The sequence below is a fragment of the Protopterus annectens genome, chromosome 4.part1, assembly GCF_019279795.1.
Source record: "Protopterus annectens isolate FY-2018-M chromosome 4.part1, PAN1.0, whole genome shotgun sequence".
Taxonomy (NCBI): Eukaryota; Metazoa; Chordata; order Ceratodontiformes; family Protopteridae; genus Protopterus; species Protopterus annectens.
In genome coordinates, this window is record NC_056734.1 from 510603979 (window position 1) to 510619853 (window position 15875).

The 15875-nt window shown below is 39.5% G+C and overlaps 1 protein-coding gene across 2 annotated transcripts in view; it reads right to left on the reverse strand.

Annotated features, from left to right (window-relative positions):
* The window catches only part of LOC122800943 (ephexin-1-like), an 822598-nt gene that overhangs the window by 85148 nt on the left and 721575 nt on the right, over positions 1-15875 (reverse strand). For both annotated transcript variants that reach the window (XM_044070328.1, XM_044070327.1), the window contains one exon: positions 8801-8952. In XM_044070328.1, the coding sequence (XP_043926263.1) occupies positions 8801-8952 (152 nt within the window). The remainder of the gene's footprint in view (positions 1-8800; positions 8953-15875) is intronic.

Below are 15875 nucleotides of genomic sequence, written 5' to 3' on the forward strand. Positions count from 1 at the left end.
ACTATCATCTGTAGCTCCCTGTCTTTGCCTTGCAACTTGATATAGTTTCTTTGTGCAGTCTGCTGTGTCACTTTCCAGAAGTTGGTCGAGTGCCTTTGATGCCTTGATCTTTTCAATTGCAACTGTTCTCTTAGGCTCTTTGTTAGCAAACCAGTATTCCTTTTTATATCTTACTTTTTTCTGCACTCCTCCTTTCTTTTGATGACATCCAGAACTTCTGTGTTCCACCACCAACCTTCCTTATGTATCTTATTTTCATATGTGGCTCTTCCTTACTTATGTTATGTAGTCCCCACACATGCTGTTTTAAGACACTGACACTCTTCTTCAGCTCCACATATTTCCACTTCTTCTTGAGGTTTTAGCGCCCTGAGTATTTCCATGAACTTTTTTGCTTTTCCTGTAATCAACTTGTAGGTCTTCAGCCAAGTCTCTGTTGACCTTATATCAGTCTCTGACCACTGCTTGCAGCTGATTGTGGCAACCAGTGGTTTATGCTGTAGGCTGACTGTTTCACAGGGGGTGTCTTTGCAATCTCTGACTTCACTCCAATGTCTGTTCCTTACTAACAGAAAATCTACCTGAGGTGCATGTTGGCCACTCTTGTATGCGATCTTGTAACTGTCTCTCTTGTCAAACCATGTGTTGACCACCATCAAGCCATTTGCAAGACAGACATCTAGTGTAGCCTGTATTCCTGTTGCCCCACCCATGAGGACCCAGGCAGTTCTCATATCCTGTTCTGTCTGTCCTGATATGAGCATTCAGGTCCTCCACTTTCAACTCCAGCGAATGTCCTGATTTATATAGTAGGTCCTGCAGCTGATGTCTGAATGCAGTTTTTCCTCACTATCACAACCCTGCTGTGGGGCATAAACTGAGTTTATGAAGTTTGTTCTATCTTTAGACTGGAGTCTAATTACCATAAGTCCGTCACTAATTCAGAAGACATTCCTCATTGTCTTCTGAAGACTAATTCACCACAATTCCCACACCACTTCTAGTCTCTCCTACTAGAGTATTAGACTCTGGAAATCATGCCAAGTGGGCTTTGCTGCTCTGCCTTTCTATCTTATTGCCTGGATGCACAAAATGTCCTGCTTCCTCCTTACCATCATGCCATTCACTTAAAATCTGCATCCTGTCAATGAACCTATAATGAGTGTAGCAATCCTTAGCTCATGATTGGCAGGTTTATTGGTTTTGCATCTAACTTTCACTCAATGGAGCTATCCCAGGTAAACCAAGATGAACAACTGTTGACCCAGGTCTTCTAAGCTTTATGGCAGGCACACACTGGCCAATAGAGACACTCAGTGGACCCCACCCACCATTAGCATGGGTCCCTGGTGTAGGTCAGAGTAGGCAAGATCCTCAACCCATTTATCTCTGGCAAATACCATGTCCATTTTTGTCAACATGACTGAATAATCTACAGCCAATTATTTTACACAGGTGATTGGCTAGGCTTGAAATGGCAAGCAGTCTGTGCTCCATGTTCTCTTACTGGACATAATAGTTAATGCCTAAAGTGGTTGGTATCCAAATCTTCTCCGGATAGGCACCACCTAGGGTTTGACTGACAATACATCAAGTTATTATAAAGAATTTTGATCACCTCTATGATCATAACTTCAGTTTGCTATACAATACAAAAGGAAGCTCATGTGAAAAGCAGACTTGATCCCCTTAGAGCTAAACAGACTCTTGTATTAATAATTGCCTATTGCTTCTTTAAAAGTGTGAATGTTTTTGCTGTGTCTTATTGTCTTCTGTATGACATTCCAATACCCCAGGAGCCTTACTGTCTGCAGTATCTGATTTATTAGGCAAACCTGTCGAACAGGCTGTTATCCAATTTATTGGATGCAAGGTCAGCCCTATTTGACCTAGTTAACTTGTAGCAACTGGAGTGATACAATTATGCATGAAACTTTGGGGAAAACGAATTTGTTTCATGATTTTTTAACATAAATGTTTTATTTACTCATTGATGACGAGATTATTCCCACAAGGCCAATAACCTCTTTTCAGGGCTGACCCAAACAGATATTCATAGTGACAAAAGGTAATTTGGCCAGGTCACCAGAGAACTTCCCCTAATCTTTTTGATAGATGCAGTGGAATCTTTTACATCCACTTGAACTACCACCAACTCAGGCAGATGGGGCTTTGGTTTATTGTCTCATCCTAAGGAAGGCACACTCAGGAGTGCAGCTCCTCCTTTACACTGCACCGCATTATTGGCATAAAAACTACAGACTTCAGATCTTCCAGCGCCAAAGGCGAGTGTGGTACCTGCTGAATTACAGAGACAGGCAGGGATACTGCTGTAAAATACTTTTAACTCCAGCACTTTATTTTTGTAACCCATAGTATGACAGAGCAGTAAAAGCTCAACAAGCTCCAAAGAATTATGATCTGTTCGCTGATCACTAGTTGGTAGTTATATGTTCTCAAATTGGATGTTACTCATCTCTCCAGGTGAATTTCTTGACATCCATATCCCAAACATATCACAGCTTAGTTATAATAAAAAAACTGATCATAATCTTGCATATATGAAGCAGGTGATGCACTTGATAAAAAGCACTGTTAAAAGTCTACATACCAGACCACAGTTTCTAACACCTTGATGACATTGTTACAGAAATACTGATTACAGGTCATCAAGGATCTACTCTTGAGATAAGCTCACTTTGTTTCAATGTGAATTTATTACATTCAGCAACTCAGTCATAGTCCTCATTATCATAAATATAAAAGATAAAAGTAGAAACTAAGGGTTGGAGCAGTGCCGACAGCAAATTTGCGCTGAAATGGATTTGATAGCTGTATGTGTAGAGAAATACAGAAAATATTGTGTATATTGGCATCAAGGTTAAGGATAATTGGCAATATTTTGTAATGATTTAAATTTTTTTCACCTGAGAGATCTGCTCAGGAACAGATTTTTCTTAGTCACACTAAACTTACATACAGTGGATATAAAAAGTGTACACACCCCTGTTAAAATAGCAGGTTTTTGTGATATAAAAAAATGAGACCACAATAAATAATTTCAAAACTTTTCCCACCTTTAATGTGACCTGTGCAATTTAATTGAAAAACAAACAAATCTGTTAGGGGGAAAAATATAAAAAATAAAAAAAAATGTACAATAAGCTGGTTGCATAAGTGTGCACACTCTTAAACTAATACTTTGTTGAAGCAGCTTTTGATTTAATTACAACATTCAGTCTTTTGGGTACACACCTGCCATCAATTAAAGAGACTCTGATTAATCCAAAATAAAGTTCAGCTGTCCTAATAAGATTTTCCTGACATTTATCAGTTGCCTGCCCTGCTACAGCAAAAGCCATGGTTCGCAGAGAGCTTACAAAGCATCAAAAGGATCTAAATTGTTGAAAGGTATCAGTCAGGAGAAGGGTACAGAAAAATGTCCACATCATTGGATATACCATGGAAGACTGTCATCAAACAGTGGAGAAATTATGGGACAACAGTGATGTTGCAAAGAACTAGACATCCTTCCAACACTGATGAAAAGACGAGACAAAATCTGGTCAGGGAGACTGCCAAGAGACCTACAGCAACACTGAAGGGGCTGCAGGAATTTCTGGCAAGTACTGGTTGTGTACTACATGTGGCAACAATCTCCCATATTCTCCAGATGTCTGGCCTATGGTGTAGGGTTGCAAGACCAAATTCTTTTCTTACACAGAAAAACATCCAGGCCCGGCTAAAATTTGCAAAACAATACATCAAGTCTCCCAAAAGCATGTGGGAAAATGTGTTATGGTCTGATGAGACCAAGGTTGAACTTTCTGGCCACAATTCCCAAAGGTACATTTGGTGCAAAAACAATACTTCACATCACCAAAAGAACACCATCCCCACAGTGAAGCATGGTGGTGGCAGTATCATGCTTTGGGGTTGCTTTTCTTCAACTGGAACTAGGGCTTTATCCAAGGTGGAGGAAATTATGAACAGGTGCAAATACCAGTCACTTTTGGCCCAAAACCATCAGGCATCTGCTAGAAAGCTGAAGATGAAGAGGAATTTCATCTTTCAGCACAACAATGACTCCAAGCATACATCCAAATCAACAAAAGAATGGCTTCACCAGAAGAAAATTTAAGTTTTGGAAAGGCCCAGCCAGAGCCCAGACCTAGATCCAATAGAAAATCTGTGGGGTGACCTGAAGAGGGCTGTGCACAAGAGATGCCCTTGCAATCCGACAGATTTGGAGCACTTTTGCAAGGAAGAGTGGGTGAATATTGTCAAGTCAAGACGTGCCATGCTAAGACTCCTACCCAAGAAAACTGAACACTGTAAATTAAGTCAAAAGGTGCTTCAACAAAGTATTAGTTTAAGGGTGTGCTCACTTATGCAACCAGCTTATTGTACATTTTTTATTTTTTATATTTTTTCCCCTAACAGATCTGTTTGTTTTTCAACTGAATTGAGCAGGTTATAGGTCACATTAAAGGTGTGAAAAGTTTTGAAATGATTTATTGTGGTCTCATTTTTTTATATCACAAAAACCTGGTATTTTAACAGGGGTGTGTAAACTTTTTATATCTGCTGTATAACATGACAGAATGTTAATTTTGAAGGATGCTACCATCCAAAAGGTTAACTGGATGGAATTTGAAGAACCTTCCTTCAGGTCTTCTCCATTGGTTTCTGATCTGAAAGAGGTTACAGACAAGTCGAGCAGCATTGGGGATTTCTTTAATACGATAGGCTGATGCTCCCACTATAGTTGGTAGTAGTGACAAAATCGATCAGCATTTATAGCTTTTACAAATTACATAAACAATAAATGGATATGAAATTAATTAATGATGAGACATTCAAGAAATTAGGGCTGCTTCTGATACGGAAGACAGGTTAGAATTTTGGAGCCTGAATAAAATACCACATTTAATACAGTCTACATATTTTTTGCAAAACTAGAGACATTTTTTAAGGAAGAAAATGACTGGTGATAAAGAATAATATGGTGAGCAAGCTGGCTAGATCACATTACAAGAAAAATGGCAAATAATAAAGTCCTAGAACACAATGACAGTTTGTCAAATAGCAGAAATCTCATGAAATGTTTGTAGAAAGAAAACTGAAAACTAACTAGGTCAGGAAGGAACTGCAATACTAACATCAAAGATCATTTTTAAATATCTAGTAGAACGAAAGGAACAAAGCTGACGAGGAGACAATAAATATACACACACACATATATATATATATATATATATCGATAGATAGATATACAGATACATTATATATGCCCTAGCCCAACACCTTATCTTAGGAAAAAATATTTTTCTTGACACTACCACTACACAATACACTCACACAGAAACAACATACAAAATCAAACCTACACAACACTAAGTCTACCTCTTCCCTCGCCCTAACATTAAACCTAACTCAAACACTTACATACACACACATTCTCCCACCCCCTAATGACCAAACTTTCTTCATGTCCGAAACTCCTGGAATCAAGAGTCCAAAAACAGCACTTACGTTCCACAATCCAAACTCATATTTCCAACACAGATAACATTCAAACACAACTCTACTCCAAAAGTCAGTTTACTAAATGTGCACACACTTCACTCAGACATACACTCACTCTACATTTCTTCACATTCCTATTCACAAATTCTTACCTTCACTATTTGTAAATCGATACAACAACCTGTTGTTAGCCCAAATATTAATGATTCATATACCTATACACCTATATCTATGTCTGTCTATGGGCTTGATGATAGTCTTTGAATGAACATCTGTCATCCAAATCACTGGACATGTATTTAATCAAAAGTATTGCACAGGAACACACATGCATTTAATCAAACATACAGGAATACAGATGCATTTTATCAAACGTATTATACAGGAACACACATGCATTTAATCAAACATATTATACTGGAACACGTGCATTTAATAAAACATATTATACAGGAACACATGTGCATTTAATAAAATATATACAGGAAAACAGATGCATTTAATAAAACATATATGGGAATACAGATGCAGTTCATCAAACGTATTATACAGGAACACACATGCATTTAATCAAACATAAACTGGAGCACGTCCATTTAATAAAACATGTTATACAGGAACACATGCATTTAATAAAACATACTATACAGGAACATAGATGCATTTAATAAAACATATACAGGAATACAGATGCATTTAATCAAACGTAGTATACAGGAATATGTGCATTTAATAAAACACACTATACAGGAACACAGACTTCTGCAGGTAGCTTACTGTAATGAACCACTTGACCACAAATGCCTTGTTATACCAATAATCTGAATGACAAAGCTCCAAAGTCAAAGTCTAGTTTAAATACAATCTTGAGAAGCCAGATAGGATTCCAACTTAACCTGATTGAAAAACCTTTCACCAAATTTCTCTAAAATGCAGTTATTACCAAACACCACTTACCAGATACTCTACACTGACATGCATACAAATGCAACAAATATTAACACATACCCAGTGTGAGAAATTCATTGTAATGAATTGGAGCATCATCTGCTGACTTTACAAAGTTACTCCAGCCATAACACTACAGCCAGAATTTATACCCAACAAACACTAAACAAATCAACCTGTTGCATACATGGGATTCAAAACCCTCCAGCATACCTCCCCTTTAAACACACCCATGTATATCACACTAAGACCACTAACTGTATACTTAACATACACACAAAACTCTCACACTTCACTAGCCTTTCCTCAATGAATTGCAAACAAGATCACAATACCCTTCAATGAAACTTCAAAACCTATTGCACACAGCATTTGCACAGCCATAAGCAAATGTCCTGGAAACCTTATGTACCCTGAGCACGACGCAGGGGATCAGCTGGCAGATCCAAGCACCTCAAACTACATTTAGATATTCAGATCCACAGTGAAACTGCTCTGACTGTAGATATATTGAAGTTTATTTTGGTAAAAAGCTTGGCTCTGGAACTCCTTATGGTTACTGTCCTGTCCATTACCTGGTCATTTTCACATGAAAACTTGGAAGTGCATTGAATAAACTACATGTCATCGAGGCTTGAAAGCTCAAATACTGGAAACAACGAAACTCACCACAGAAACATGGAATACTGAAGACTATTTCGACCGCATCCTCGAATCTTGAAAACACCTTACTACCTTGAACCCAGGAACAAGTGCTAACGTGGGTTCAGGGAGGCAAAGTTGGGTTTCGATATTGTTGGTCTTCATTATTCTGACCTTCAGTGTCCACATTTCTGACACGTTAAGGTTGAGCTTACAAGCCGCGACCACAAGATAGGAAAGCATTTGTACAACTGTTTTAAACTGCATTATACATAAAGAACTGAAAGTGTTTCTATTAGGTAAAAGGCATTGTTTAAGAGTAAATACAGAGTGAGTTCTAGATACGCAAAAGGTACAATTGCTGTGTGCATTTAAATGTTTTGTAGTACTCTTCCACGAACACAAGGGTACTGATATTATATATTTTGATGCTAGCACAAAAAGTGTATTTGCAGATTCAGTTTACAGGGTGATGCAAGTCTTGATAAAAATGTTACATAGAGGCATGGATAGATATAGTCCATTTCTGAACTAAAAAGTAGTATATGCACATTAACATGTGATAAAATGCACCTATTTGCATAAATTGAACATTAATATATTTTCATTGGTTAGTCACAAGGCATGCAAAATAGAATAATCAATTACCAGTGAGTTTTTATTACAAAAAAAGTAAGCTTGTATGTATTCAGCTGAAGCAGATTTTTCATTACCTCTAAGCATTTATACTTTATCATAATAACATTTCTTACAATATGTACAACTGTCTCCATATCTGTTTATTTTAAAAAAGACATACTATAACATAAATGTTTTGTTTTAAAGACTTCCATTAACCACCTAAATCATGACTAGACAGCGCTGAATCAGAATACACAAACCAGTTCAGAAGTACAAAGGACACTAAGATTAAATAACTCCCTTCACAAATGTACATCTTTAAGCATGAGTAATAAAATAACCAATCTCTTTATATTTTTTAATAAAATATTGCTTTTGTGGTTCCTTTCAAGGACTTATTCTTTAAGCTTATGCTAAGCCCACTGTCCCCTCACCCCATCAAATAATCACTTTGGACTGTTATCTTAGAAACTTCTACCAGATTACGACAACTCTGCTGAAGGTATTCTGTGAAATATACCTCATGCGAACTGATTTATGGAGTGCGACCCCAAACAAAGGATAAGTAGAATGAGGAGACACAACTCCGCCATCTTATCAGATGCCCTGCCTTCTACATGTCATCGTCGAGCAGGGAAATAAGATGTCATATGAAAATATACATACCCCCCACCATTACTACTTAGGGCCCACCTCCTTCCAACCTGTACTAAGGATCCGACCAGCACTGGACACTGACCTGAGCTCTCACAGTGTATAAATGGGGTTACTAAGAGGGTAATCATTGCCATTCAAGCTGAGCCATCTGCACTGAAATGTCCATTCCCCAACTTAGCTTACAGACACCACAGTCAAAACCCTGATGCCTTAGGTAGCTCACATAATATGTGGCCTAGTATACTTGAATGTTCAGAAGCTTTGCTAAGAATATACAGCTGTGAACCTTGAACATATAGTAATAGTTTTATACAATCAGGAATTTCTGAATGATGAAAGAAACAACAGCTTTACAGGTCTGCTCTAGCAACACAAAGTTAATCCAGTTAATACCAGGACTTACCCCTTTCTGACAGTGATAAGCAGCAGGTCATTGAAAAGGAAGAGGTACACTTGTACAAACTTCTTTTGGCCAAAAAAGGTCTCTTTGGATGACAGCTCTGACATCTCCCCTTGTTTGACTAACCAGCGAGACTGAGATATGAGTGGAATGGCCTGAGGAAAGAGAAACGCAATAAGCTCTGTAGTGTTATTATTGTTATTTGCCATTACAATAATCTTTTACCTGAAGTACCCTTATTTATTTTACAAAATTATAAAAGAAAACATTGCTGAGACAAGTAATTGTAGTTTTACTTGCATATATGGAATACAAAAGAAATAATCACTGCAATCAAAGCACGCAATGAGAATAAGATATATAACTTAGGGGTTGACGGGTCTTTCTGTCTCTGGGCTTGAGATTTTGTGTCCTTTATTAGAAGGAAGCTACTAAACAGACCTTTATATTAAGCTTTTAATGTTCTGCCAAAAGATTTGTTAGATGACTTAATTTTGATAAATCTCAGTTTCACAATGAGGTGTCCGCTGACCTACCACTGGGTGTTTGCATAAATTGTCTGTCATTGCCACATCCCCTGCTAGTAAAGCAGCTACTTGCCATTAATATGTCAGACTTAAGAATGGGGCAGATGGCTAAAACAATGACATGACTTGCATGGAAGATAAGCTTTATTTCCAGGTGTTAAGATAGTTCAGCAATTGCAATGCAGCCTCTGAATGCTTGTTGCTTTAGCTCAATTATCAGTTGGGGTGCTTTTTATGTACAATCTGCATGTTCTTTCTGTGTACACATGGGATTTTGACAGGTGCTTTGACTTCTTCCCACATCTCAAAGACTAATGATGCTCTAAATTGTCAACAGGAGAGCACAGTGTGTGAGAGAGAGTGTGTGTGTGTGTGTGTGTGTGTGTGTGTGTGTGTGTGTGTGTGTGTGTGTGTGTGTGTGTGTGTGTGTGTGTGTGTGAGCGCGCTCATCCTGCAATAGATTAGGACTGCATCCAGGATTAGGTTTTCTGTCCTGTGGGCAGTAAGTGCTGGGATAGGCTCTGTTTTGCAGCAATCCTGAACTGGATTCAGTGGGTAAGGACAGAAGTGCTCCTAGTGTCCTGACATTTAATCTTCTGAACATTCTAGAAGGTACACATGCACAAGTATGCATATACATACACAGAAGCTGTCCTGTCTACCATATATTCCCTGTAAGCACTGCTTTTCTACTTCAGACATCTCTACTATTGTAAAATTTTGTAAGTTCATTCAGTTGCCCAAATATTTTCTTCAGAATGACCAACGGAGTGAAATGTTTGCCCAAATAATACATGTTATTTACAACAAAGGTTTTAGTATATCTGACAGCAAGACACTGGAACAAAGATGTGATGTAATACCTTTTATTTGATCAACATAGGTTTTGTGGTTACTCAAGGCTTTCCAGCTGGCATGAGCCATTTGTCAGGCATTATTAAGGTACTGATGTTGAATAAGTGTTTAAATATTCACTTGTGCATAGAAAGGGAAGTAAATTATTTATTTCCAATTGGCTAGAAAAAGAAATCGTGAAAAATGCTACTGTAAAAAAATGCAGCATTGAACTGTACCTCAGAGGCAGGCACTGAATGTGTGACAGTGTGTCTGTGAAAAGAAAGTGTAAAGTCATGGGCATTCCTATCAAATACACATCCTACCTTCCATGCTAAGACTCTGCCTTACTATTGCCAGTGTGTGCGTGTGTGTGTGTTTCTTTCGGCTTTGCCCGGTTAGGGGTCGCCATAGCAGAACTCCGGTCTGCTAATGATTGGCAGTTGATTTTTACGTACCGGGTTGCCAGCCCTGACGCACAACCTTCAACGAAGGTACACCCATTCACGCATGTCTCCATGCAGAAGACGCTCTAGCTGAGAGTCGAACCGGACAACATCTTACTGTGAGGCGACAACGCAACTGCAGCACCACCATCGCGGTACCAACGCAAAAAAAAAACATTTAGCATTATGACTGAACTCTAGCCACCTCATAGTTCCCTTCCCTTTCCTGGAACAGTAGAGCCTTATTAACAACTCCACCCTTTTTCCCCTACAACTAAACATTTTCGTTTGGCAAGACCACCCCTTTCAAGCCATCTCCTTTTCTAAAGCTATATGAATGACCTATACTGTGCATTTGCTTGGCTTCATGGATCCTTTTCAACCACTTCTCATTCTCTCATTGTATTTATTTTTGTCAAAGTAGTTCAGGTTTTTCTCCCATCAATTTCTTGTGGTATAAAATTTCACCCCACTCTTTAATTCCTCATTACTTCCAGGATAAACTTCAAAAGTGTGCACTGTTGTAATTTTAATGCCACCGCACTTTGCTTTTACTTACTTCCTAACAGACTGAAGTCTATCCTCATGTACCCACAACCTCTACCGTTAATGTTGCTCCACTACCAGTAAAATAATCAGGTTCCAGATACTAGGCCGCTTGTTTCACAACTGCTTCAACATAATTTCTTGAGGTGGTATCTGCACACATACTGCTGCTCAAACAATATAACAGGGCTGTTGCTCAAATTTGTTTTTCAGTTCATTTTTGTTTAATTTTATTCTTTTGCTAAACAGATAAACCTAGCAGGCAAAAGCCTCTTTTGCAGGGGCAACCTGGAAGCAATGTCTGGTCCACTGAATTGTTCAGTGTCACACAATAAGCAAATGGAGGACCAATGTACTTGAAAACGCTGGACTGTAGGATGGATTTCATAAGCAGCTCATAGCTGTAATTCTCTACACCAAGATGACAGCCTCCTGAAGAAAGAGCCAGGAAGGGTTTTTTTTCCCGTGTCAGTGGTGCAATGATCTCAGAGTGAGAATAATAAAGTCAGAAGATGTAAGGAATGAAGCCTCTTACAAGGGAATGTAGAAGCGCTTCAGCCTTGAGCACTTCTTTCCAAGCATGATTTAAGTATTCTCCAGGAGTGGTAATAAATGCATCATAGAAATTATGAACCATGTGGTGGCATGATCACTACTGCCAATACGACACTGATCTTTGTGTTGCTTGACAAAATATGTCTTTTCTTTTTTTTTTGATTTTTGTTTATTACATTAATTTAACTGGATAATCCCTCTAGAAATAAGTAGTGCGTGTTCTGGAGTGTCACATGAGTACTTTCTGGAAAAAGTACATGCTTGAGAAAGACTCCTACTGAAGACTAGATATCAAAACTCATTAGCAGTTCACAACTTTAACAAACACACATGGTGAGAACTCATCACTGTAGATATAAGCCCGACACAGCCATCAGAGCTTCCACTCTTTCTCCAACTCACCTTACTGTAGGAGGGCAGACGCTTCATACAGCCATCAGAGTTTGTATCTCTCTCCTACCCACCTTACTGTAGAAGAGGGCGCATCTCAAATTTGAAGAACTCCTGCAACTACGGCCTTGTTCTAGTCCTGAAATTATCATATTTTACACTTGTGTACGCCTCAGATCACAAAAAGAGTTCTTGTGCCTTCCATTTCAGTCTTAGGGGTAATGTGTCAGTCTTTTCTTTTACAAGAGCATTTGTCTGCATATTAGCAACATTCTAGGTGGGAGGAGTAGGCAGCACTAGAGACAGGTTCATTGCACTACAGAATTGCTGGTTACTTTTAAGCTCCTAATGTAGGTGAAGATGGCTTTATGGATGTCTTTTGAATTTGTTGCCACTTTGAGTATTTACTGTACACTGACTGGCCACAAAGTGCACCTTTTCAGGGTTGACTCAGGACTACATTAAAACAGAGTACTTGGCAGCAGGCACTGAATGGAATCTCCTACTGTCTGGTAAAGCAAATTCCCCAGAGTCACACAGTAGGCAGGCAGAGATGGAAGGAATCAAACCCTGTATTCCCTTGGTTACAGGAAGAAGTTATGTGCTAACTGACAGAATAGTTGGCATTCCTAATGAATGTCTATCATAGGTTCATAGATTCATAGGCATGTACTAGGCTAATGGACCTAGAGCCTTTACAAGCCTAGCCCATAGACGTGTCCTGGCATCATGCCACCTGTCGTTAGTTCCCAGTGCCTCTATCAAGAGCCACTGGAGTGATCCGTGGGGTGAACTTTCTATTTCCCATCCACTCATCAAGATTTCTCTTCAAGAGGCCAGTGAGGTGCTCTGCTTGACATGTTTAGGAAGTTTGTTCCAGAGCATGGGCAGTCTCTGGGTTATTAACCTGTCCCTCCAGCATGTTCTGTTGATTGTGGTAATGAGGTTAAAGTCTCTGGAGCATGTTATGTGGTGGGATTGGTATTTCTTTAGATGTAGCATTTCTAACAGAACTGGGTCAGACATGGCTTTGTAAGTCAAGCAGAGATCGCCTCTTAGCAGACGATATGAGAAAGAGAATAGCTGGTGTTTTTTGAATCTGTCCATGTGGGACATGAGTTTAAGGCCTAGGATCCTCTTCATGAGGTACTTTTGTGGCCTTTCCAGCTGTTGCAGGTGACTAGTGAGGTACATGCCAAATGGGGAATTATACTCAATGATTGGCCCAATGATGGAGGAGTAGAGAGAGATGATGACTTCTTTCTTTCTGGATGCAAAACCCTTGGTAATGAGATGTGCCACATAGAAGGACTTTCTCACCACAGTGGCAATGTGGTGGTCAAAGGAGAGGTTGCTGTTAACCTGTGTCCCCAGATCTCTTATAACGCCTTCAGTGTTCAGTGGGGTCCCATCGATGTGATAATTAGCGGGAACTAAGTTTTTCCCAAAGGGGATGATGACGCATTTTTTGCCATTAAGCTTAAGGCCATGTTTCGACACCAGTCACTGGTCTCAGTGAGGCCTTTCTGTAGGATGTTTACATCACTTAGGGAGTTAATAATGACTCCCACCTTGCAGTCATCTGCGAACTTGGTCAGCCAGAGTCCCTACGTGTTGGCCTGGACTTCTGAGAAGTAGATGCCAAACAGGAGAGGACCCAGGACTGATCCCTGTGGGACTCCACTCATGACTGGTTGGCAGTCTGACTTTGAGTCCGCTACTTTCACACTGTGGGTTCTGTCTGTGAGCCAATTTGCAACCCACCTAGTGATATAAGGGTTGATGCCTAGATTGGTGAGTTTATCAATAATTCGTGAGTGGGGAATGGTGTCAAAGGCCTTGGCTAGATTGAGGTAGGCTGTATGAACAGCCTTGCCCTCATCCACAGCTCTGGTGACTGATTCAAAGAAGTCAACCAGGTTGAGCAGGCATGATCTACATTTCACAAAACCAAATCGCGTGGGATCTAGAGTTATTCCCTATAGCCTTGCTTATTAGGTCCATGATGATGCATTCCATAGCCTTACATATCAGACTTATCAGGCTAATGGGGCAATAATTCCCAGGGTCTGTAGTCGCTCTCCCTTTATGGAGAGGGATGACTGTAGCAGTGTGCCATTCAGGAAGGACAAAGCCTGAGGTTAGGCTGTGATTGAACAGGGCACACAGATGTGGTGCCAATTCACTTTCGAGTTTATGTAGAACACATCCAGAGATATTGTCGGGTCCCATGGAAGATGTATTCTTGGCCTTGGAGAATGCAGCTTTAACATGTGCTGCAGTAATGCTGGGTGCCTGGCATTCCCCTGGTATTGTGATTGGTCCTTTAGGGATGGAGAGAGGGGTAAAGTTGGCACCCAATCTGTCAGCCAGTATGTTGGCAATATCTGTTGGCTCAGTATAGAAGGTACCATTGTGCAGTAACTCAGAGCAAACCTGGGTATTGCCGTGGAGATTCTTGATATAACTATAGAAGGCTTTGTGGTTGTTTTTAATGTCTGCTGCAATTCTGCCTTCATAGCTGGCTTTAGAGGTTTTGGATGAGGGATCTCAACTTCTCGTTGAGACTAATAAGGGAGTTTTTCCAGTCATGGGACTTCACCTTTTTCTGCAACAGCTCCTTCCTTCTGTTGTAGCATTTATTAATGGCAGGGGACCACCAGATTGGCTTCCTTTTTTTGGAGGAGAGCATCTGGGCTCTGTTGGGTATGGCTAGTTCCATGCATTTATATACGTGTTCGTACAGTCCACTGGTGTATGATTTGGCATCATGCATTCACTTCCACCAATAAGTGTGGGAGTGTATTTGTACTTATTTATAACCCCATTGTCTCTAATTATATTTTACTTAATGCACATCTGGAACTGGGTGAGGTCCCAGTTATACTCAAAGTTATCAAGAAGTAGTCAATTATAGATCCAGTTTTAAATCTTTGTTATAGTGATGATGTGGACATCTTTTAGTGATGTCCAGGAGATTTTTCTATTTTTATATAGGTTGTTGATGTGACATTTCTACCATATGGTTTCAGTTTTTCACTTGCCATCATGCTTATGGTGATTGGGTATGGAAGCTTCCATGCCTCTATCCAAAACAGAATATAATTCAGTGGAGCAACAGCAACTTCAGTTACAAAGTTTGCTGGGAGCTACACCATATGTGATTATCAATAAGATCAGAAATAGTAAATAACTGGTTTTGAACTATCCCCGCATATAGATGAGATATTAGGTGCCACAATGCAGGTTTCACAGAGGAATTCACAGTGAGCTGATCAGATCTGACTAGGGAGGGGGTAACAAATGAGATGGTGCAGTTGGGAGAAATGTTTGTGAGGGCAAGAGCAATTAAGATTAAGACCTCTGGTAGAAAGGTTGACACTTTGGTTAAGTGTACTGACATTTATAAAGTCCAGAAAATCTTGGCATATTTTTTGTTGGCAGTGTTTGTATGCCAGTTTGTGTGTGGATAGTTGAAGTCACCCATAAGAAAGGTATCTGGTTTGATTGTTAACTTTCCAAACTAGGCATGGTATTCTGCAAGCACTGAAGGCCTATAATTGGCTACATCTTGATAAATAAAGTGTAAGAGGGACTTCACCCAGTTCCAGATGTGATTCATATGAAACATGGTCAGAGACAATGGGGTTATGAATAAATCTACTCTCCCATATTTATTGGTGGAAGTGAACACATGATCGACATTGTACCCTAGAATGCAGGTAGTGATATCACTACAGTGGAATAATGTTTCTATGATTATACAAAATGCTGATGCCT